At 46.8% G+C, this 21,346-nt stretch overlaps 1 protein-coding gene across 1 annotated transcript; it reads left to right on the forward strand.

The window, feature by feature from the left end:
• Positions 1 to 1,388: 1,388 nt before the first annotated feature.
• Positions 1,389 to 20,336, forward strand: LOC122721520 (flocculation protein FLO11-like). Its single transcript, XM_043949375.1, has 8 exons — positions 1,389 to 1,615; positions 4,284 to 4,674; positions 4,746 to 5,066; positions 18,280 to 18,515; positions 18,627 to 19,017; positions 19,089 to 19,344; positions 19,438 to 19,613; positions 19,995 to 20,336. The coding sequence occupies exons 1-8, from the start codon at positions 1,389 to 1,391 to the stop codon at positions 20,334 to 20,336; spliced, it is 2,340 nt and encodes a 779-aa protein (XP_043805310.1).
• The last annotated feature ends 1,010 nt before the right edge of the window (positions 20,337 to 21,346 follow it).

The following is a 21,346-nucleotide window of genomic DNA, read 5'->3' on the forward strand; positions in this document are numbered from 1 at the left end:
TGATATTCAACAATATTATCGTGTATAATCACTATAAATTATCCTAAAAAAATCACAAAATATCAACCCTAAATAATAAAATGCCTAACTATATACAAAAATAAAAAATATACAAGTAAAATTCATTCCAAGAACCTAAATGAACTATACATCCAAGCTGAATGGTGAGCATATGATTGGCTTCATTCATACACCTACATAAATAATAGAACATAAAATTTACAATTGTTCAAATTGAGATAAAATAAATTAAAGAGAAAACATTTAAGAGTTATAATTGTCAAGTAAACTATATGTCAAAAGACAAATTTAAATATGATAAACTATATGTCAAGTAAACTATATGTCAATAGAATAGGGTTTTACAAGGGTTCTTGTATTACAGAATAAGGCTTAAAACTTTCTGAGGAGGGGACTCCTCTTTTATACATTGTCTTGCTTGCTGGTGACGTGTAAAGGTCTCTCCAGGATTGGGCCACGCGTCTCTGCCATACAGATTCGGGTGTACTAGGGTATCAGCTGCCTGCTACATGCGTAACGGCCTCTGATTCTCCTCATGCGTACGTTCGAGCGGATCTGCCAGGCTGTCTGGTGAGTACTGTTCTGGACCCCGGGCTGGGCCGAGAGTTGGGCTGGACGCTGGGCCTGAGAGGGGTCTGCTGGTCAGGGATCAGGCTGGACTGAGTGAGGAAGCTTGGTCGAGCCCGGCCCGGAAGCTGGAATGAGCCAGGCTTGTTGGAGGTATCAAGTACGTGGGCCTCTGTGTCATGGGCCTTTGGCTGTGGTCAAGCCCCTGTTCTGGGGTGAAGAAATCCAGCGGTCATCAATTGCCCCTTCACCTTCTCGGGAGTTATTGCTCCAACTGCCGAGGGGGTGAATATCAAGAACCATCATGGCCGCGCCTGTTCGTGGCCAGGTGTCTTTATAATACTCTTTCATTTTTTTATCTTTGCGCAGTTTCTGAATCCTATCTGCTCTTTCCTCTTTCGGACTTTTCTTTATTCTCCGCGTTCTCGGTTATTTTTGCTTTCCTGTCATTGTTATCTGGACATGTCTTTTCTTTCCTTTCTCATGAACATCTTTTAAGGATTCTGACAGCATTAATTGAGAATTCGGCTCTACCTTGTCCTGCAAAACATAAACTTTTGGATATATATATTAACCTCACCTCTTTACCATTCCCAGGCACTTTGTTGGAACAGAGAGATTTTCTTGTTTTATCTGTGAAGGATCCATTTGGTGCCTTCTTCAAGCGGGCGAAGGCGAGCTTGATATTACATTGCTGTGTTGCCCCAGGAATTTGTTTTAATCTTACTTTTATCATCTCGACGGAAAATTGTGCTAACTTATCTCTGTTTTGGGACTCTTTCGTAGTACCTGAGACGAAGATGAGTCAATTCAAAATTTCAGAGGAGTGGATGTTACCTCTAAGGAGTTTGAATGTTGCTTTGGAGATCCGTCTGGTAGGGCGGTCGATGGGTGGGACCATTCGGCAAGTTGCTGAAATTATTTTGCCCAGATCTTCTGGCCGACCTCCCCCGTTGCTGCCTTCTTTGGATATAAATGGAAGGGGCTCAAGTGCTCGGCTTGTTGTTTTCTTTGATGTGAAGCACCAGTATTATTAGTCTCTTTGATGTGAAGTACCAGTATTATGCGAGACTGAGATCTGCTACACTCAGTCAAGCTTCTGCTGGTACCTTCACACGTTAGCCCGGCGATCCTCCTGAGGTCGTAATCTGAAGCCCGTGTTTTTTCATGCGTGATATACACACAACATATGACATGTGAGTTTGTCACGCGTATCACACTTGGGCAACCGAATGCCGACCTACAGAGGATCCATGGGAAACGCTTATGAGGATTAACTTCTTGGCTTTCTGCAGCTCTTTCTGCCAAACTCACATATCGAGCTGCGAGAGTTTCTCCGAACCGAAGACCGAAGTAGTAGGATAGGTGATAACGATGTATTTGTTGATGATGATGTATGTGGTTATGTAAATCCTTTAAGGATAGTCTTTCGTCCCGTGGTGTAGGCCTTTGTAACGTGCTGTAATGTGCTTTTCTTTTAATGAAGTTCTCGTTTTCGTTCATACTTGAGTTGTTCTTTCTCTACCATGGATGGAGTACTGAAACTGCTTTTCTTCGTAGCTTTAACTGAAATTTGTTTTTTCCGAGCTGAACTAACTGTACTCGTGAGCCGGACTTCGGATCCACTTAGTCAACTGGGCTTTCGAGTTTCCGAACTGGGTTGTCTGACCGATCTATGAGCTCGGTCTCTACTTAGATGAATTGAGCTTTGAGTCTCCTTCATCCGGGCTCTCAGGTGCGTTGTCCGAGCTAGACTAGCCGACCTGAGAGCTCTGTCTTTCGCTTAGTGAAATGAGCTCTAGGTTTCCTTTAGCTGGCCGGGCTCTCAGGTCATGTTGTCCGAGCTGGACTATTCCGACCTATGAGCTCGGCTTCTGATGAGTTGAACTCTAAGCTCTCAGCTCAGTATAGATCCGAGGTACCCTTGTTTTAACAAGTCAAATCTTATATATTCTATGTGATGAGTAGGTCTAACCTTTATCATGCTTTCATCTGCTTGCATCTTTGAGTTTTTCTTTCCATTTCCTTGATACTTGCCATGGATGTGGTGAAGTGATGAATTTTGTGGGTTAAGTTGTCTTGGCTGGAGATCAGGTCTGAACAAGTTGGGCTTGCCTGGGCCTTTAAGTGATGGGCTATCATTGTGGACCTGGCCCTTGATAGATGTAGACAAGCCCAGCGATCATCCTTTTGCCCCTTTACCTTCTCTCCGGTTATTACTTAACCGTTGAGAGGGTAAACTTCGAGAGCAATTAATGATCGCGCCGCTCCAAGACAAAACTGTTCAGATCAACGTTCCGTCTCATCATTGCCTTTCATTTCGAATTCCTTCTGTCTTCCGAAGGAATTAGCTCTCTTCTGCTCTCTGTCTTCCTGCGACTCCTTTTGGGTTTTTCACCTTATTGTGTTCTCAGGTACGCTCCCTTGTTCTTCAATGGCAAGTTCAAAGCTTCCTGATGTTGTTAACCTTGAGTCACGTATTACGTCTTCCAATATAACTGATCACATCTCCCGGAGGCTTTTAGATACTCCGTTGTATTTTATTCGAGCACCTCGTCCAAGTGAGAGGATAGTTCTTCCTTACCCTCCCCCTCCTGGTTTGATCGATCCCCAAGAGAATCGCCGTATAGTATTTTTTCTAAAGCAAAGGGAATTTGGTCTGCCATTTCCTTTTTCCCCTTTCTTTATTGAGGTCTTCGAATACTTCGGGGTAACTCCTCGGATGTTATCCCCAAACTCTATTTTATTCATGTCTTGTTTCGAGTCTATCTGTCTGGGTTGGGGTTTCGCACCTACGGCCTGTTTGTTTGCCACTTTTTTCCGCCTGGTTAGGGCGAAGCAAAACTTCTATTACTTTTCCCCCCGTAATGGGCTATCTCTTCTTACGGGCTACAAGGATTCAATAAAGGGATGGGTAGAGAATTTCCTTGTGGCGGAGCTGAAACTGGGGTCCTGCCGATCATGGGATGTGGACCTAAGTTGGGGGGAGATCTTTCCGGGCTGTAACGATCTGCCCGAATTGAGTCTTATTGAGCAGGTCGGGTTGTTTCGACTGACTTCCGTTGAGAGGAAGTATGACGTCGAAAAGTGTATGTTCGCTGCCAATCTTAGGGATATCCGTGATATGGGTATAGTGTTTTGTCCAGTTATTCTGTTTCTTCTTTTCTCATAATATCAGAAGATATGCTGACTCTTTATAACTTCTTATTTTTTGCAGCTTCTGAGGTAAAAATGGATGGCATCAAATTCCCCAAGAACTTTGCCCTGTCTCGGGAGAATATGCATGCAATTTTTGACGCCTTTGGGGATGGGCGTTCGGTAACTGAGATTGCTGCGGAGCTGGCTCAGGCCGCTTCCTCCAAGAAGGTCAGCCGTCCTCCTGTCAAAGCTTCTTCTCGATCTTCCAAGCCGAGCTCCCGCAGCTCCAAGTCAGTTCGGCCATCTAACCGTGATGGGTCGAGCTCAACTTCGACGCCTGCGGAAGGATCCAGGGAGACTTCCTTAGCTATTGTGGAGCAGGCCCAAGCTACTGGACAAGTGGGGCAAGATGTTGCCCATTCTGCTGAAGAGGTGTTAGGGGGAAAGTCTCAATCCCCTGTTGAAGACAAAGAGACCTCTGGGACTGGGATGGAGATCATCCTCCTAGAGGATCAAAGCCCAGAGGTTTCTGTTGAAGGTGCCCCTGCCCCTGTGAGAACTGAGCCTGAGGGCACTCCAAAAACTGGGGAGAAACGTTCAACCCCTTCTGGAGCGTCTGCCCCTTCTCCTGCCCGGAAGAGACCCAGAACTGCTGCCAGGCCTTCTCCACCTCTTCCTCCTATTGGGAAAGGGAAGGGCGTTTCTGCTGTCCCTTCGTCATCCCCTACCGTCGACGTTCTAGATCCGTCAGCTATTACCTCTGAATCTCCGGCCAGTGCCGTTGCCGCTCTTCTCAGGAAGCGAATGTTCAGCGGAGCAACAGAGGCTTCGGATCCTCGCCTTCTGGCTCTGACTGGCCATCTGGCCAGTTCGACTAAAGAGCAGGTGTCCTTCCGGTCTCGCTCTCGTGAGGAGCTCGGATCCACCATTAGAGAAATGCTCCTGATGGTAAGTTATTTTTTCATTTCTCTCTGTGTTTGGTTTATTTCTTTTTCCTAAATGTTGGCTTCTCTTACCAGGTGACAGGTCTTTTTATGGAAGTTGATGCTCGCGACCACTCTCTCCGGGAGTCCGTGGATCGCCAGATCGAAGAGGCGCGACGCGATGAGAACCTGACTGCCACCAGCGACGCAAGAGGTCACCTGGCAGCCGCCCGGGAGCAGATCCAGACTCTCCAGGTGGAGTTACATTCTGCACGGGAAGCCACTAAAAAGGCTGAAGACAAAGCGGCTGAGGCAGCAGAGCACAGCAAATCCCTGGAATCAGAGCTGTCCCGTACTTGCGGGATTCTCCAGGAGACTGACAAGAGGGCAGCTGAAGTGGAAGCTCGTTGTGTAGAGGTTGTGAAACAGCTGTCCTCTATGACGGCGGCCCTTCAGGAGAGGGATGATGCTATTGGCCAGAAAGCTGAAGTCCAGCGCCAATATGAGGCCTTAAAGGCTGATTTCGAAAGACTTCAAGCTTACCTGGATGAGGTGAAAGCTCAGAAGGGAGGTGCCCTAGCCCGGGTGGAGGTCCTTGAGACATAGAGACCTCCTGGAGGTAGAAGACCAGGATCCCCAAGATCTCCTGGCAAAAGAAGACCTCCTTGAGACATAGAGACCTCCTGGAGGTAGAAGACCAGGATCCCCAAGATCTCCTAGCAAAAGAAGACCTCAACAAGGTCTTGACAAAAGAAGACCTCACTGAGGTCCCACCAAAAGAAGACCTCACTGAGGTCCTAGCAAAAGAAGACCTCAACAAGGTCTTGACAAAAGAAGACCTCACTGAGGTCCTAGCAAAAGAAGACCTCAACAAGGTCTTGACAAAAGAAGACCTCACTGAGGTCCCACCAAAAGAAGACCTCACTGAGGTCCTAGCAAAAGAAGACCTCAACAAGGTCTTGACAAAAGAAGACCTCACTGAGGTCCCACCAAAAGAAGACCTCACTGAGGTCATAGCAAAAGAAGACCTCAACAAGGTCTTGACAAAAGAAGACCTCACTGAGGTCATAGCAAAAGAAGACCTCAACAAGGTCTTGACAAAAGAAGACCTCACTGAGGTCCTAGCGAAAGAAGACCTCCTTGAGACATAGAGACCTCCTGGAGGTAGAAGACCGGGATCCCCAAGATCTCCCGGACATAAGACCAGGATCCCCAAGATCTCCTGGCAAAAGAAGACCTCCTTGAGACATAGAGACCTCCTGGAGGTAGAAGACCAGGATCCCCAAGATCTCCTAGCAAAAGAAGACCTCAACAAGGTCTTGACAAAAGAAGACCTCACTGAGGTCCCACCAAAAGAAGACCTCACTGAGGTCCTAGCAAAAGAAGACCTCAACAAGGTCTTGACAAAAGAAGACCTCACTGAGGTCCTAGCAAAAGAAGACCTCAACAAGGTCTTGACAAAAGAAGACCTCACTGAGGTCCCACCAAAAGAAGACCTCACTGAGGTCCTAGCAAAAGAAGACCTCAACAAGGTCTTGACAAAAGAAGACCTCACTGAGGTCCCACCAAAAGAAGACCTCACTGAGGTCATAGCAAAAGAAGACCTCAACAAGGTCTTGACAAAAGAAGACCTCACTGAGGTCCTAGCAAAAGAAGACCTCACTGAGGTCATAGCAAAAGAAGACCTCAACAAGGTCTTGACAAAAGAAGACCTCACTGAGGTCATAGCAAAAGAAGACCTCAACAAGGTCTTGACAAAAGAAGACCTCACTGAGGTCCTAGCGAAAGAAGACCTCCTTGAGACATAGAGACCTCCTGGAGGTAGAAGACCGGGATCCCCAAGATCTCCCGGACATAAGACCAGGATCCCCAAGATCTCCTGGCAAAAGAAGACCTCCTTGAGACATAGAGACCTCCTGGAGGTAGAAGACCAGGATCCCCAAGATCTCCTGGCGAAAGAAGACCTCCTTGAGACATAGAGACCTCCTGGAGGTAGAAGACCGGGATCCCCAAGATCTCCCGGACACAAGACCAGGATCCCCAAGATCTCCTGGCAAAAGAAGACCTCCTTGAGACATAGAGACCTCCTGGAGGTAGAAGACCAGGATCCCCAAGATCTCCTGGCAAAAGAAGACCTCCTTGAGACATAGAGACCTCCTGGAGGTAGAAGACCAGGATCCCCAAGATCTCCTGGCAAAAGAAGACCTCCTTGAGACATAGAGACCTCCTGGAGGTAGAAGACCAGGATCCCCAAGATCTCCTAGCAAAAGAAGACCTCAACAAGGTCTTGACAAAAGAAGACCTCACTGAGGTCCCACCAAAAGAAGACCTCACTGAGGTCCTAGCAAAAGAAGACCTCAACAAGGTCTTGACAAAAGAAGACCTCACTGAGGTCCCACCAAAAGAAGACCTCACTGAGGTCATAGCAAAAGAAGACCTCAACAAGGTCTTGACAAAAGAAGACCTCAGTGAGGTCTTCTTTTGTCAAGACCTTGTTGAGGTCTTCTTTTGCTAGGACCTCAGTGAGGTCTTCTTTTGTCAAGACCTTGTTGAGGTCTTCTTTTGCTATGACCTCAGTGAGGTCTTCTTTTGGTGGGACCTCAGTGAGGTCTTCTTTTGTCAAGACCTTGTTGAGGTCTTCTTTTGCTAGGACCTCAGTGAGGTCTTCTTTTGGTGGGACCTCAGTGAGGTCTTCTTTTGTCAAGACCTTGTTGAGGTCTTCTTTTGCTAGGAGATCTTGGGGATCCTGGTCTTCTACCTCCAGGAGGTCTCTATGTCTCAAGGAGGTCTTCTTTTGCCAGGAGATCTTGGGGATCCTGGTCTTCTACCTCCAGGAGGTCTCTATGTCTCAAGGAGGTCTTCTTTTGCCAGGAGATCTTGGGGATCCTGGTCTTCTACCTCCAGGAGGTCTCTATGTCTCAAGGAGGTCTTCTTTTGCCAGGAGATCTTGGGGATCCTGGTCTTGTGTCCGGGAGATCTTGGGGATCCCGGTCTTCTACCTCCAGGAGGTCTCTATGTCTCAAGGAGGTCTTCTTTCGCCAGGAGATCTTGGGGATCCTGGTCTTCTACCTCCAGGAGGTCTCTATGTCTCAAGGAGGTCTTCTTTTGCCAGGAGATCTTGGGGATCCTGGTCTTATGTCCGGGAGATCTTGGGGATCCCGGTCTTCTACCTCCAGGAGGTCTCTATGTCTCAAGGAGGTCTTCTTTCGCCAGGAGATCTTGGGGATCCTGGTCTTCTACCTCCAGGAAGTCTCTATGTCTCAAGGAGGTCTTCTTTTATCAGGAGATCTTGGGGATCCTGGTCTTGTGTCCGGGAGATCTTGGGGATCCCGGTCTTCTACCTCCAGGAGGTCTCTATGTCTCAAGGAGGTCTTCTTTCGCCAGGAGATCTTGGGGATCCTGGTCTTGTATCCGGGAGATCTTGGGGATCCCGGTCTTGAATCCGGGAGATCTTGGGAATCCCGGTCTTGAATCCGGGAGATCTTGGGGATCCCGGTCTTGAATCCAGGAGATCTTGGGGATCCCGGTCTTCTACCTCTGAGGTCTCTATGTCTCAGGGTCTTCGGGCGAGATTTAGAATTTTTCTGCAAAATAAAAGCTTGCACAGAGCGTATATAACGCGGATGCTCGTTGTTAATTTAATAATGTTCACCAATAATATGTCGCACATGTCATTCGGTTTCATCTTTCAGATGCATGCAAGTATTATCTCATGTGATTCCAAAGATGCAATGAACAATATATTTGCATATGTAAACTTCTCCAAGATTTTACTTTACAAAAGCAATATGTTTAAATATATAATCCCTTTTATTAGGGTATTCATGCTACTCTTAACTAGCAGCGAAAATTTTTCCCCTAAGCTAGTATGCCTCTGAGCATATATCTGTATGCTCATGAAAATTTTATTCTAAGATTTAAGCTTTATAATTAGACCTGATATTCTAAGGTATTTATATTTAAAAATAATAATAATAATAATTGGAAGTCTGATGTTACTGAAAACATCTTAGCGTTTGCTAAAAATATATAATTTAATTGAGTGTATAAATGTTACTTAAAATATGGCTAGTTAATTTTATTTATTCACTCCGTAATTTATTAATTAGTTTTCATTTATCATATTTTATTTTTAACTGAACTTTACGAATATAAAATAGAAATTGCTACTCAAAATTGAATTATGATAAATGGAGAAACTGACCTTTATGTGGCCCTTCTCAATAAGCGATTGAGCAACACCGAGATGATGACACGTTTCCTTATGATCATTTGCTTCACTATAACCCTTGAACCATCTCTGGGTGGGCTGAAACATACTGGCGAATAATCATTAGTTCCACACTTGAAAGTTGAGTTCCGAGAGTGCTTCACCAGCCCCTCTTTTCCCTGGAGTCTTGCACTGGCTATCTCACAAATTTTGGTTGGTTGAAAAAGCTCCCAACGCTGATTGTGAACTGCGGCATGAAACTCCCTACGGCTCTTGAGTCGGTGAAGTTAACGAATGCGTAACCCTTGTTGGCGTGGTTTCCAAACTTCCATACGCTGCCTTTCTAACCTCCAGAGTTTTCCTCTGATTTGTTGAGACTCCCAATGGCTGAGACCCATGTGTAACAGTATTCCACATCACAGCCCACTCGTGGCAGAGAATGACGCATTAGCGAAGATGATTTCTTTCTCAACCTTGAGGCCGCCGAGCCCGAGCCTCTGTCCATCACCGCTGTCCTCTTCACTTGCCCGACCTCAGCCCAATCTTAAATCGCTCCCTTTTCTCACTACCCAAGCCTGTTCTGCCTCAGACGACAAGCCTCAGCCTCGGAAGCTGAAGGGAAGCTCTCGGCTTAACCGGTGGTCCAGGGCTCGAGCAATCCGCTCTGACCGTTTTTTTTTTTTTTTTTTAGACCTCTCAGGTCACCGGACTCAGGTGGCCGAGCTCAATCCCCCACCTCAACAATCCAGAGAAAGCGAATTAAAAAGATTTAGTACTATAACAGCGGGTAATAGAGATGACGAAGGCGTGGATGTCACAGGTGGGAAGTTCCATTTACGCAGTTTCCGACAGCAATAGATGGACGGTCTAGCACTTCGTTGGCGCGGCCTTGGGACAGTTCGAGCATTGCTTGATCGATCGAGGTTGCTCTGTAAATACTCATCTGTTTTACTTCGCCTTTGAATATGAGTTCTGTAACATTATCTCACCCGACCTGGGATGTGAGCCCGACCTCAAACACGGCTCCGACCTCGGTCACAGATCTGAGCTCGAGCACTGATCCGATCTGAATGAGTGTGGTCGTCGAATTTGCCGATGACAGAGCCATCTTTGTGCTTCGCCAGCTTTCCACAAACACAGCTCTGAGCTCGATCACAATTCTGAGCTCGAGCACGGATCCGACCTGAACGAGCAATCTATCACTGTGGTCGTCGGATTTGCCGAGCTCCTTCCTGTCTTGCTATTCTGACCCACTAACTTGCTAATTCAAATCTTGAGGGCAGTCTGGCCATCCGACCAGGAATGCGGGATCATCCTCCAACATGGCTTTGACCCCAAGCTTACATCTATCTGACTTCACGATTTCAATCTCAAGCTTGGGTCCGTCAACTATTAAGCATGAGCTGATTTATTCATGTGGTTCAATGCCCAGTCGGGTTCGCGATGTTTATTGGGAATCTCTTGTTGGTTTGTTGAAGTCGTTCTTTCCCATTTTGCTTTTCCGACTTGTCTGAGCTTTTCCTCCGACCTGTTGAGCGTGGTCTGCTGGAGCCTTCCCACTCAAAAGTTGATCATCTGGTGGTGGTGTCTGCTTTAATTCTTGAAGGTTGTGGTTTCTTCCCTTGCAGACGTGGTGTCAGCTCTATCATGCCTTCACATCTGGTCCAATTCTACATCACCCCGACCTCATTTGTCGGGTCTTGACCAGACCAGCAGCTTCCTTCTCAGGTCGGCGCGTCTTTGGCAGCTCGAGCTCTTTTCACTCCTGCTATTTCTATATATATATATATATATATATATATATATATATATATATATTATTTTATTTATTTATTTATTTATTATTTTATTTTTTTTTTTTTTTTTTACTTGGAATCTTACAGCCAACCTGCCCATCCAACCCTTACAATATATATACACGGTCGACCTCACAATTTCAATAAATATGTATATTATGCATTTTTTTTTTTTTTACAGAAATAATTAAAATTTATACTTACAGGCAAGCACTTCGATCTGAAGTTTCACCTCGTCAGATCTCAAAAGAAGACCTCAACGAGGTCTTGACAAAAGAAGACCTCACTGAGGTCCTGTCAAAAGAAGACCTCAATAAGGTCTTGACAAAAGAAGACCTCACTGAGGTCCTAGCAAAAGAAGACCTCAACGAGGTCTTGACAAAAGAAGACCTCACTGAGGTCCTAGTAAAAGAAGACCTCACTGAGGTCCTAGCAAAAGAAGACCTCACTGAGGTCATAGCAAAAGAAGACCTCAACGAGGTCTTGACAAAAGAAGACCTCACTGAGGTCCTAGTAAAAGAAGACCTCACTGAGGTCCTAGCAAAAGAAGACCTCACTGAGGTCCTAGCAAAAGAAGACCTCACTGAGGTCCTAGCAAAAGAAGACCTCAATAAGGTCCTGACAAAAGAAGACCTCACTGAGGTCCTAGTAAAAGAAGACCTCACTGAGGTCCTAGCAAAAGAAGACCTCACTGAGGTCCTAGCAAAAGAAGACCTCACTGAGGTCCTAGCAAAAGAAGACCTCAATAAGGTCCTGACAAAAGAAGACCTCAACGAGGTCTTGACAAAAGAAGACCTCAACGAGGTCTTGACAAAAGAAGACCTCACTGAGGTCCTAGTAAAAGAAGACCTCACTGAGGTCCTAGCAAAAGAAGACCTCACTGAGGTCCTAGCAAAAGAAGACCTCACTGAGGTCCTAGCAAAAGAAGACCTCAATAAGGTCCTGACAAAAGAAGACCTCACTGAGGTCCTAGTAAAAGAAGACCTCACTGAGGTCCTAGCAAAAGAAGACCTCACTGAGGTCCTGGCAAAAGAAGACCTCAAGGAGGTCCTAGCAAAAGAAGACCTCAACAAGGTCCTGACAAAAGAAGACCTCACTGAGGTCCTAGTAAAAGAAGACCTCACTGAGGTCCTAGCAAAAGAAGACCTCACTGAGGTCCTGGCAAAAGAAGACCTCAAGGAGGTCCTAGCAAAAGAAGACCTCACTGAGGTCCTAGCAAAAGAAGACCTCAATAAGGTCTTGACAAAAGAAGACCTCACTGAGGTCCTAGCAAAAGAAGACCTCAACGAGGTCTTGACAAAAGAAGACCTCACTGAGGTCCTGTCAAAAGAAGACCTCAATAAGGTCTTGACAAAAGAAGACCTCACTGAGGTCCTAGCAAAAGAAGACCTCAACGAGGTCTTGACAAAAGAAGACCTCACTGAGGTCCTAGTAAAAGAAGACCTCACTGAGGTCCTAGCAAAAGAAGACCTCACTGAGGTCCTAGCAAAAGAAGACCTCACTGAGGTCCTAGCAAAAGAAGACCTCAATAAGGTCCTGACAAAAGAAGACCTCACTGAGGTCCTAGTAAAAGAAGACCTCACTGAGGTCCTAGCAAAAGAAGACCTCACTGAGGTCCTAGCAAAAGAAGACCTCACTGAGGTCCTAGCAAAAGAAGACCTCAATAAGGTCTTGACAAAAGAAGACCTCAACGAGGTCTTGACAAAAGAAGACCTCACTGAGGTCCTAGTAAAAGAAGACCTCACTGAGGTCCTAGCAAAAGAAGACCTCACTGAGGTCCTAGCAAAAGAAGACCTCACTGAGGTCCTAGCAAAAGAAGACCTCAATAAGGTCCTGACAAAAGAAGACCTCACTGAGGTCCTAGTAAAAGAAGACCTCACTGAGGTCCTAGCAAAAGAAGACCTCACTGAGGTCCTGACAAAAGAAGACCTCAATAAGGTCTTAACAAAAGAAGACCTCACTGAGGTCCTAGTAAAAGAAGACCTCACTGAGGTCCTAGCAAAAGAAGACCTCAATAAGGTCTTGACAAAAGAAGACCTCAATAAGGTCTTGACAAAAGAAGACCTCACTGAGGTCCTGGCAAAAGAAGACCTCAAGGAGGTCCTAGCAAAAGAAGACCTCAACGAGGTCTTGACAAAAGAAGACCTCAAAAGAGGCAGAAGACCTCAATGAGGCAGAAGACCTCAAAAGAGGCAGAAGACCTCAATGAGGCAGAAGACCTCAAAAGAGGCAGAAGACCTCAAAAGAGGCAGAAGACCTCAATGAGGCAGAAGACCTCAAAAGAGGCAGAAGACCTCAATGAGGCAGAAGACCTCAAAGAGGCAGAAGACCTCAATGAGGCAGAAGACCTCAAAAGAGGCAGAAGACCTCAAAGAGGCAGAAGACCTCAAAGAGGCAGAAGACCTCAATGAGGCAGAAGACCTCAAAAGAGGCAGAAGACCTCAAAGAGGCAGAAGACCTCCATGAGGCAGAAGACCTTAAAAGAGGCAGAAGACCTCAATTTGGCAGAAGACCTTAAAAGAGGCAGAAGACCTCAAAGAGGCAGAAGACCTCAAAGAGGCAGAAGACCTCAAAAGAGGCAGAAGACCTCAATGAGGCAGAAGACCTCAAAGAGGCAGAAGACCTCAATGAGGCAGAAGACCTCAAAAGAGGCAGAAGACCTCAAAGAGGCAGAAGACCTCAAAGAGGCAGAAGACCTCAATGAGGCAGAAGACCTCAAAAGAGGCAGAAGACCTCAATAAGGCAGAAGACCTCAAAGAGGCAGAAGACCTCAAAGAGGCAGAAGACCTCAAAAAGGCAGAAGACCTCAATGAGGCAGAAGACCTCAAAGAGGCAGAAGACCTCAAAGAGGCATAAGACCTCAAAGAGGCAGAAAACCTCAAAAGAGGCAGAAGACCTCAATGAGGCAGGAGACCTCACTGAGGTAGAAGACCGGCAAAGATCTCAAAGATCTCCCGGAGCAAAAATAGCCAGAATCCCCAAGATCATCCGGTTCAACAAGCAAAAACAACTCATAAAGAACATAGTTCTGATCTCACATAAAAGATTGGGGCACGGGACCATAAATGAAAAAGCTAAACTCCGACCTCCCAAAGGAGCTCAAGTCATCAGGTAGAGAGACTTTAATCTCACACAACAGCCAAAAGTACCAAAGCATCATGCCGATCTCAAGAAAACGAGCGCAGTACTGGTAAACCCGATAAGACAGACCGAATTAAGGCAAAGCGATTCCTAAGCAAACTGCATACCAAAATACAAAGCCAAACGGAGAATCAGGGGCAATCATGAGAGGCAACGACCTCGAGAATTGACCGCTCACACTAAACCAACTCAGCTGACCTAGAGAAAGGTCCAAGCAACAAAGAGCCCGCAAAATGCTCGAAAGAAGACAGCCCATAAATACTCAGGGGCAAAAAACATACACAAGAGTCCAACGCTCAGGCAAAAATAATAGAAAGGGATACTTTCGACAGGAGCAGTTCTCAGACCACACGGTCATGAATAGAAATTAAAGATTTATCCCCTCACCAGTCATGGAATAACTGCTGAGGAGATAAAGGGGCAATTGATGATCACTGGATTTCTTCACCCCGGTATAAAGGCCAGGCCCATGAAAACAGTCCATGATCCGAAGGCTTCAATATTCACCTCGAGAGCCAGGTCCAGCCCGCTCAGTCACAGGGCCGGAATCCGCTTAGACTCCTCAATCAAACCGGCCCAAACCTCTCGGCCCAGTAATCAGGCCCTCACCAGGCTCAACTTCAGCCCTACCATTCAACCCAGCCCGGAAAGGGGAAAATGACCAAGATGCCCCGCTGGTAGGTCCTTCCGCATGCGTATCAGAGGAGAATCATACGTATCAGAAGAGAATTAATGGCCGTTACGCATGGAGCAGGCACCTGACACATCCGTACATACGGAGCTAGGCGACAGAAGACAGCTAGCATTGTGGCAGAGAGTCAGATATATATATCACGGTAGAGGCCACGCAGAGGGGACTCTCTTCTTCTTCCTTCTCCTTCCTGGACACCATTTTTATTCTTACTGTAACCCTTGCCTAAATATACTACTCTGAGCCATAAAATCTGACTTGAGCGTCGGAGGGCCTCTGCCGGGGCACACCCGGTAGGCCCCTGACCATTCTTTCTTATTTACAGGTCCTTTCACCAGGAAGAACATGGAGAGATCCACCAGGGAGCCCAGCAAGAAGGGACCCAGAAGAAAACCAGATCTATCATGGACCAGGAAGAGGACAATATTTATCAATAATATTTAATAAATGTTAAAATAAACAACGAGGGTAGAAAAATGAAGATTAAGAGACTGTCAAGATATTCTTAAACCAGCTGGGTCTTTCTTTTCAGCTGGATTACTGTAAATCTCCATCTTTCTTTTTCGTATAAGCTTTCATACCTCCATGTGGATCTCAATGGGTGGATTTAGGAACTCCGGTGACGAAAAGGTCCCCTTCGTTTTCCCACAGACGGCGCCATTTGATAAATATTTTCCTCTTCCTGGTCCATGATAGATCTGGTTTTCTTCTGGGTCCCTTCTTGCTGGGCTCCCTGATGGGTCTCTCCATGTTTTACCTGGTGAAAGGACCTGTAAAATAAGAAAGAATGGTCAGGGGCCTACCGGGTGTGCCCCGGCAGAGGCCCTCCGACGCTCAAGTCAGATTTTATGGCTCAGAGTAGTATATTTAGGCAAGGGTTACAGAAAGAATAAAAATGGTGTCCAGGAAGAAAAAGGAAAGAAGAAGAGAGCCCCCCTTTCTGCGTGGCCTTTACCGTGATATATATATCTGTCTCTCTGCCACAATACTAGCTGTCTTCTGTCGCCTAGCTCCGTATGTACGGATGTGTCAGGTGCCTGCTCCATGCGTAACGGCCATTAATTCTCCTCTGATACGTATGATTCTCCTCTGATACGCATGCGGAAGGACTTACCAGCGGGGCATCTTGGTCATTTTCCCTTTTCCGGGCTGGGTTGAATGGTAGGGCTGAAGTTGAGCCTGGTGAGGGCTTGATTACTGGGCCGAGAGGTTTGGGCCGGTTTGATTGAGGAGTCTAGGCGGAGTTCCGGCCCTATGACTGAGCGGGCTGGACCTGGCTCTCGAGGGGAATATTGAAGCCTTCGGATCATGGACTGTTTTCATGGGCCTGGCCTTTATACCGGGGTGAAGAAATCCAGCGATCATCAATTGCCCCTTTATCTCCTCAGCAGTTATTCCATGACTGGTGAGGGGATAAATCTTTAATTTCTATTCATGACCGTGTGGTCTGAGAACTGCTCCTGTCGAAAGTATCCCTTTCTTGCCTTTTCATTATTTTTGCCTGAGCGTTGGACTCTTGTGTATGTTTTTTGCCCCTGAGTATTTATGGGCTGTCTTCTTTCGAGCGTTTTGCGGGCTCTTTGTTGCTTGGACCTTTCTCTAGGTCAGCTGAGTTGGTTTAGTGTGAGCGGTCAATTCTCGAGGTCGTTGCCTCTCATGATTGCCCCTGATTCTCTGTTTGGCTTTGTATTTTGGTATGCAGTTTGCTTAGGAATCGCCTTGCCTTAATTCGGTCTGTCTTATCGGGTTTACCAGTACTGCGCTCGTTTTCTTGAGATCGGCATGATGCTTTGGTACTTTTGGCTGTTGTGTGAGATTAAAGTCTATCTACCTGATGACTTGAGCTCCTTTGGGAGGTCGGAGTTTAGCTTTTTCATTTATGGTCCCGTGCCCCAATCTTTTATGTGAGATCAGAACTATGTTCTTTATGAGTTGTTTTTGCTTGTTGCACCGGATGATCTTGGGGATTCTGGCTATTTTTGCTCCGGGAGATCTTTGAGATCTTTGCCGGTCTTCTACCTCAGTGAGGTCTTCTGCCTCATTGAGGTCTTCTGCCGCTTTGAGGTTTTCTGCCTCTTTGAGGTCTTCTGCCTCTTTGAGGTCTTCTGCCTTTTTGAGGTCTTCTGGCTCTTTTGAGGTCTTCTGCCTCTTTGAGGTCTTCTGCCTCATTGAGGTCTTCTGCCTCTTTGAGGTCTTCTGCCTCTTTGAGGTCTTCTGTCTCTTTTGAGGTCTTCTGCCTCATTGAGGTCTTTTGCCTCTTTTGAGGTCTTCTGCCTCTTTGAGGTCTTCTGCCTCATTGAGGTCTTCTGCCTCTTTTGAGGTCTTCTGCCTCTTTTGAGGTCTTCTGCCTCTTTGAGGTCTTCTGCCTCATTGAGGTCTTCTGCCTCATTGAGGTCTTCTGCCTCTTTGAGGTCTTCTGCCTCTTTGAGGTCTTTTTTTGGTGGGACCTCAGTGAGGTCTTCTTTTGTCAAGACCTTGTTGAGGTCTTCTTTTGCTAGGACCTCAGTGAGGTCTTCTTTTACTAGGACCTCAGTGAGGTCTTCTTTTGTCAAGACCTTGTTGAGGTCTTCTTTTGCTAGGACCTCAGTGAGGTCTTCTTTTGCCAGGACCTCAGTGAGGTCTTCTTTTGCTAGGACCTCAGTGAGGTCTTCTTTTGCTAGGACCTCAGTGAGGTCTTCTTTTGCCAGGACCTCAGTGAGGTCTTCTTTTGCTAGGACCTCAGTGAGGTCTTCTTTTGGTGGGACCTCAGTGAGGTCTTCTTTTGTCAAGACCTTGTTGAGGTCTTCTTTTGCTAGGACCTCAGTGAGGTCTTCTTTTGTCAAGACCTTGTTGAGGTCTTCTTTTGCTATGACCTCAGTGAGGTCTTCTTTTGGTGGGACCTCAGTGAGGTCTTCTTTTGTCAAGACCTTGTTGAGGTCTTCTTTTGCTAGGACCTCAGTGAGGTCTTCTTTTGGTGGGACCTCAGTGAGGTCTTCTTTTGTCAAGACCTTGTTGAGGTCTTCTTTTGCTAGGACCTCAGTGAGGTCTTCTTTTGTCAAGACCTTGTTGAGGTCTTCTTTTGCTATGACCTCAGTGAGGTCTTCTTTTGGTTGGACCTCAGTGAGGTCTTCTTTTGTCAAGACCTTGTTGAGGTCTTCTTTTGCTAGGACCTCAGTGAGGTCTTCTTTTGGTGGGACCTCAGTGAGGTCTTCTTTTGTCAAGACCTTGTTGAGGTCTTCTTTTGCTAGGACCTCTGTGAGGTCTTCTTTTACTAGGACCTCAGTGAGGTCTTCTTTTGTCAAGACCTTGTTGAGGTCTTCTTTTGCTAGGACCTCAGTGAGGTCTTCTTTTGTCAAGACCTTGTTGAGGTCTTCTTTTGCTATGACCTCAGTGAGGTCTTCTTTTGGTGGGACCTCAGTGAGGTCTTCTTTTGTCAAGACCTTGTTGGGGGGAGATCTTTCCGGGCTGTAACGATCTGCCCGAATTGAGTCTTATTGAGCAGGTCGGGTTGTTTCGACTGACTTCCGTTGAGAGGAAGTATGACGTCGAAAAGTGTATGTTCGCTGCCAATCTTAGGGATATCCGTGATATGGGTATAGTGTTTTGTCCAGTTATTCTGTTTCTTCTTTTCTCATAATATCAGAAGATATGCTGACTCTTTATAACTTCTTATTTTTTGCAGCTTCTGAGGTAAAAATGGATGGCATCAAATTCCCCAAGAACTTTGCCCTGTCTCGGGAGAATATGCATGCAATTTTTGACGCCTTTGGGGATGGGCGTTCGGTAACTGAGATTGCTGCGGAGCTGGCTCAGGCCGCTTCCTCCAAGAAGGTCAGCCGTCCTCCTGTCAAAGCTTCTTCTCGATCTTCCAAGCCGAGCTCCCGCAGCTCCAAGTCAGTTCGGCCATCTAACCGTGATGGGTCGAGCTCAACTTCGACGCCTGCGGAAGGATCCAGGGAGACTTCCTTAGCTATTGTGGAGCAGGCCCAAGCTACTGGACAAGTGGGGCAAGATGTTGCCCATTCTGCTGAAGAGGTGTTAGGGGGAAAGTCTCAATCCCCTGTTGAAGACAAAGAGACCTCTGGGACTGGGATGGAGATCATCCTCCTAGAGGATCAAAGCCCAGAGGTTTCTGTTGAAGGTGCCCCTGCCCCTGTGAGAACTGAGCCTGAGGGCACTCCAAAAACTGGGGAGAAACGTTCAACCCCTTCTGGAGCGTCTGCCCCTTCTCCTGCCCGGAAGAGACCCAGAACTGCTGCCAGGCCTTCTCCACCTCTTCCTCCTATTGGGAAAGGGAAGGGCGTTTCTGCTGTCCCTTCGTCATCCCCTACCGTCGACGTTCTAGATCCGTCAGCTATTACCTCTGAATCTCCGGCCAGTGCCGTTGCCGCTCTTCTCAGGAAGCGAATGTTCAGCGGAGCAACAGAGGCTTCGGATCCTCGCCTTCTGGCTCTGACTGGCCATCTGGCCAGTTCGACTAAAGAGCAGGTGTCCTTCCGGTCTCGCTCTCGTGAGGAGCTCGGATCCACCATTAGAGAAATGCTCCTGATGGTAAGTTATTTTTTCATTTCTCTCTGTGTTTGGTTTATTTCTTTTTCCTAAATGTTGGCTTCTCTTACCAGGTGACAGGTCTTTTTATGGAAGTTGATGCTCGCGACCACTCTCTCCGGGAGTCCGTGGATCGCCAGATCGAAGAGGCGCGACGCGATGAGAACCTGACTGCCACCAGCGACGCAAGAGGTCACCTGGCAGCCGCCCGGGAGCAGATCCAGACTCTCCAGGTGGAGTTACATTCTGCACGGGAAGCCACTAAAAAGGCTGAAGACAAAGCGGCTGAGGCAGCAGAGCACAGCAAATCCCTGGAATCAGAGCTGTCCCGTACTTGCGGGATTCTCCAGGAGACTGACAAGAGGGCAGCTGAAGTGGAAGCTCGTTGTGTAGAGGTTGTGAAACAGCTGTCCTCTATGACAGCGGCCCTTCAGGAGAGGGATGATGCTATTGGCCAGAAAGCTGAAGTCCAGCGCCAATATGAGGCCTTAAAGGCTGATTTCGAAAGACTTCAAGCTTACCTGGATGAGGTGAAAGCTCAGAAGGGAGGTGCCCTAGCCCGGGTGGAGGTCCTTGAGCAGGAATTGGGTGCAAGTTCTGTGGAGTTCAACCTTCGCCATCAACAGCTTAAAAATGAAGTCAGGGCTGTGGAGCGTAAATGTTTAGCCCTGCTCGAGGTGGTAAAGTATGCCGAGGGGAAGGCTCAGCTAAATCGTGAACAGTATATAGCGGAGTATCAGGAGTCTGATGAGCTGAAGGTTAAAATCGAACAGGCCTGTGAAGCTCATCTTCAGGACTACAAAGACTCTTCTGAGTTTAAGGAATTTGTAGCTGAGGCCTGTGAAGAGCATCTCGATGAGTTTAGAGCTTCTGGTGAGATGAAAAAGGCTATCCTTGATAAGGCCTTCCGCATGTATGCGACTGGCTACAATCGCGGTTTAAGAGAAGCTAGACAGGCTCCTGATATCCCTTTGGCCAAGCTTCGCAAGCGAGAAGTGGACTCAGATGGTGAGTCAGTGCTGTATGGGGAGGATGATTTCCCTATGCCTCGAGGAGATTCCCGGAGGAACCGAGATCGGCCAGCTGAGTCTTGTTCAGAGGAATCCGAGCTAGGGTCGGAGGAAGACGACTCTGATTCTGTGAAAGAGAGCCTTCACCCTGGGTCAGATGTTGCTCCTGTCATTAATGTTGCGAGCTCTGGCCCAAGGGACACCGAGCTTCCTTCTGAGGGGGCTGTAATTAGAGATAATGTAGGTGAGGGTGTTCTCACTGGTGTAAGTCCTTTAAGGGCTATTTATCCTCCCACCTTGCCGGAGGGATAATTTGTAATTATCACCTTAATGAAATATCAGTTTCCTCTACTATTCTTGCTCTTTATGTGTCTTCTTTATGTATCTTTGAATTCATCTTAAGTTGCGAACTCAGCTCTTTAGTCTGATAGTCAGAGAGAGCAAATCTCATACCTTTTTATTGGCGACTTTGCATGTTTGCTTTTTAGCCCTGCCTTCTTGGCTGTGACTTTGTATACTTGTTCCAGATAAACTGATTTAGGCTTTGATTACAGCCGTAGTATCCTCCTAAGGATTTCATTTATGAGTCCTTCTATTGAGGGAGCTCGGTCTTTCTTCTTGGCCTTTATGTCTTGATCTTTTGAGGATATGAATCTATCCGAGCTGGGAGCTCGGTTTTGGGCTTTTAAGCATATCGATCCGAGTTTGGGAGCTCGACCTTGGCACTTCTTTAGCTGTTACGTCCCTTTAGTAGGTCGGAACCTTGAATTTTCTTAGCGGCTCCGGGCCTCTCTGTTTTTGTGAGGTCGGAAATATATTGTTGTAAATTGTCCCTGTATGGGAAATTTTTATTTTTGGGAGGCTCTTAAGTCCTTCGCCAACTAGTTTTGTTTCCAGGAAATCTTGGGGATCCTGGTCTTCTGCCTCACCGAGGTCTCTATGTCTCAGTAAGGTTTTCTTTTGCCAGGAGATCTTGGGGATCCCGGTCTTCTACCTCCAGGAGGTCTCTATGTCTCAAGGAGGTCTTCTAGTGCCAGGAGATCTTGGGGATCCTGGTCTTGTATCCGGGAGATCTTGGGGATCCCGGTCTTCTACCTCCAGGAGGTCTCTATGTCTCAAGGAGGTTTTCTTTTGCCAGGAGATCTTGGGGATCCTGGTCTTGTAATTCCGGGAGATCTTGGGGATCCCGGTCTTCTACCTCCAGGAGGTCTCTATGTCTCAAGGAGGTTTTCTTTTGCCAGGAGATCTTGGGGATCCTGGTCTTGTAATTCCGGGAGATCTTGGGGATCCCGGTCTTCTACCTCCAGGAGGTCTCTATGTCT

This window comes from Manihot esculenta, chromosome 13, assembly GCF_001659605.2.
Source record: "Manihot esculenta cultivar AM560-2 chromosome 13, M.esculenta_v8, whole genome shotgun sequence".
Taxonomy (NCBI): Eukaryota; Viridiplantae; Streptophyta; class Magnoliopsida; order Malpighiales; family Euphorbiaceae; genus Manihot; species Manihot esculenta.

Excerpts from the sequence above, each read along its gene's own strand:
- LOC122721520 (XM_043949375.1), top strand. The coding sequence starts at position 1,389 with ATGAGTCAATTCAAAATTTCAGAGGAGTGGATGTTACCTCTAAGGAGT. Across the intron at positions 19,345-19,437 it reads CCTGGAATCAGAGCTGTCCC|CGGCCCTTCAGGAGAGGGAT; the intron begins GTACTTGCGGGA and ends CCTCTATGACAG. Across the intron at positions 19,614-19,994 it reads AGGAATTGGGTGCAAGTTCT|CTTCGCAAGCGAGAAGTGGA; the intron begins GTGGAGTTCAAC and ends CCTTTGGCCAAG.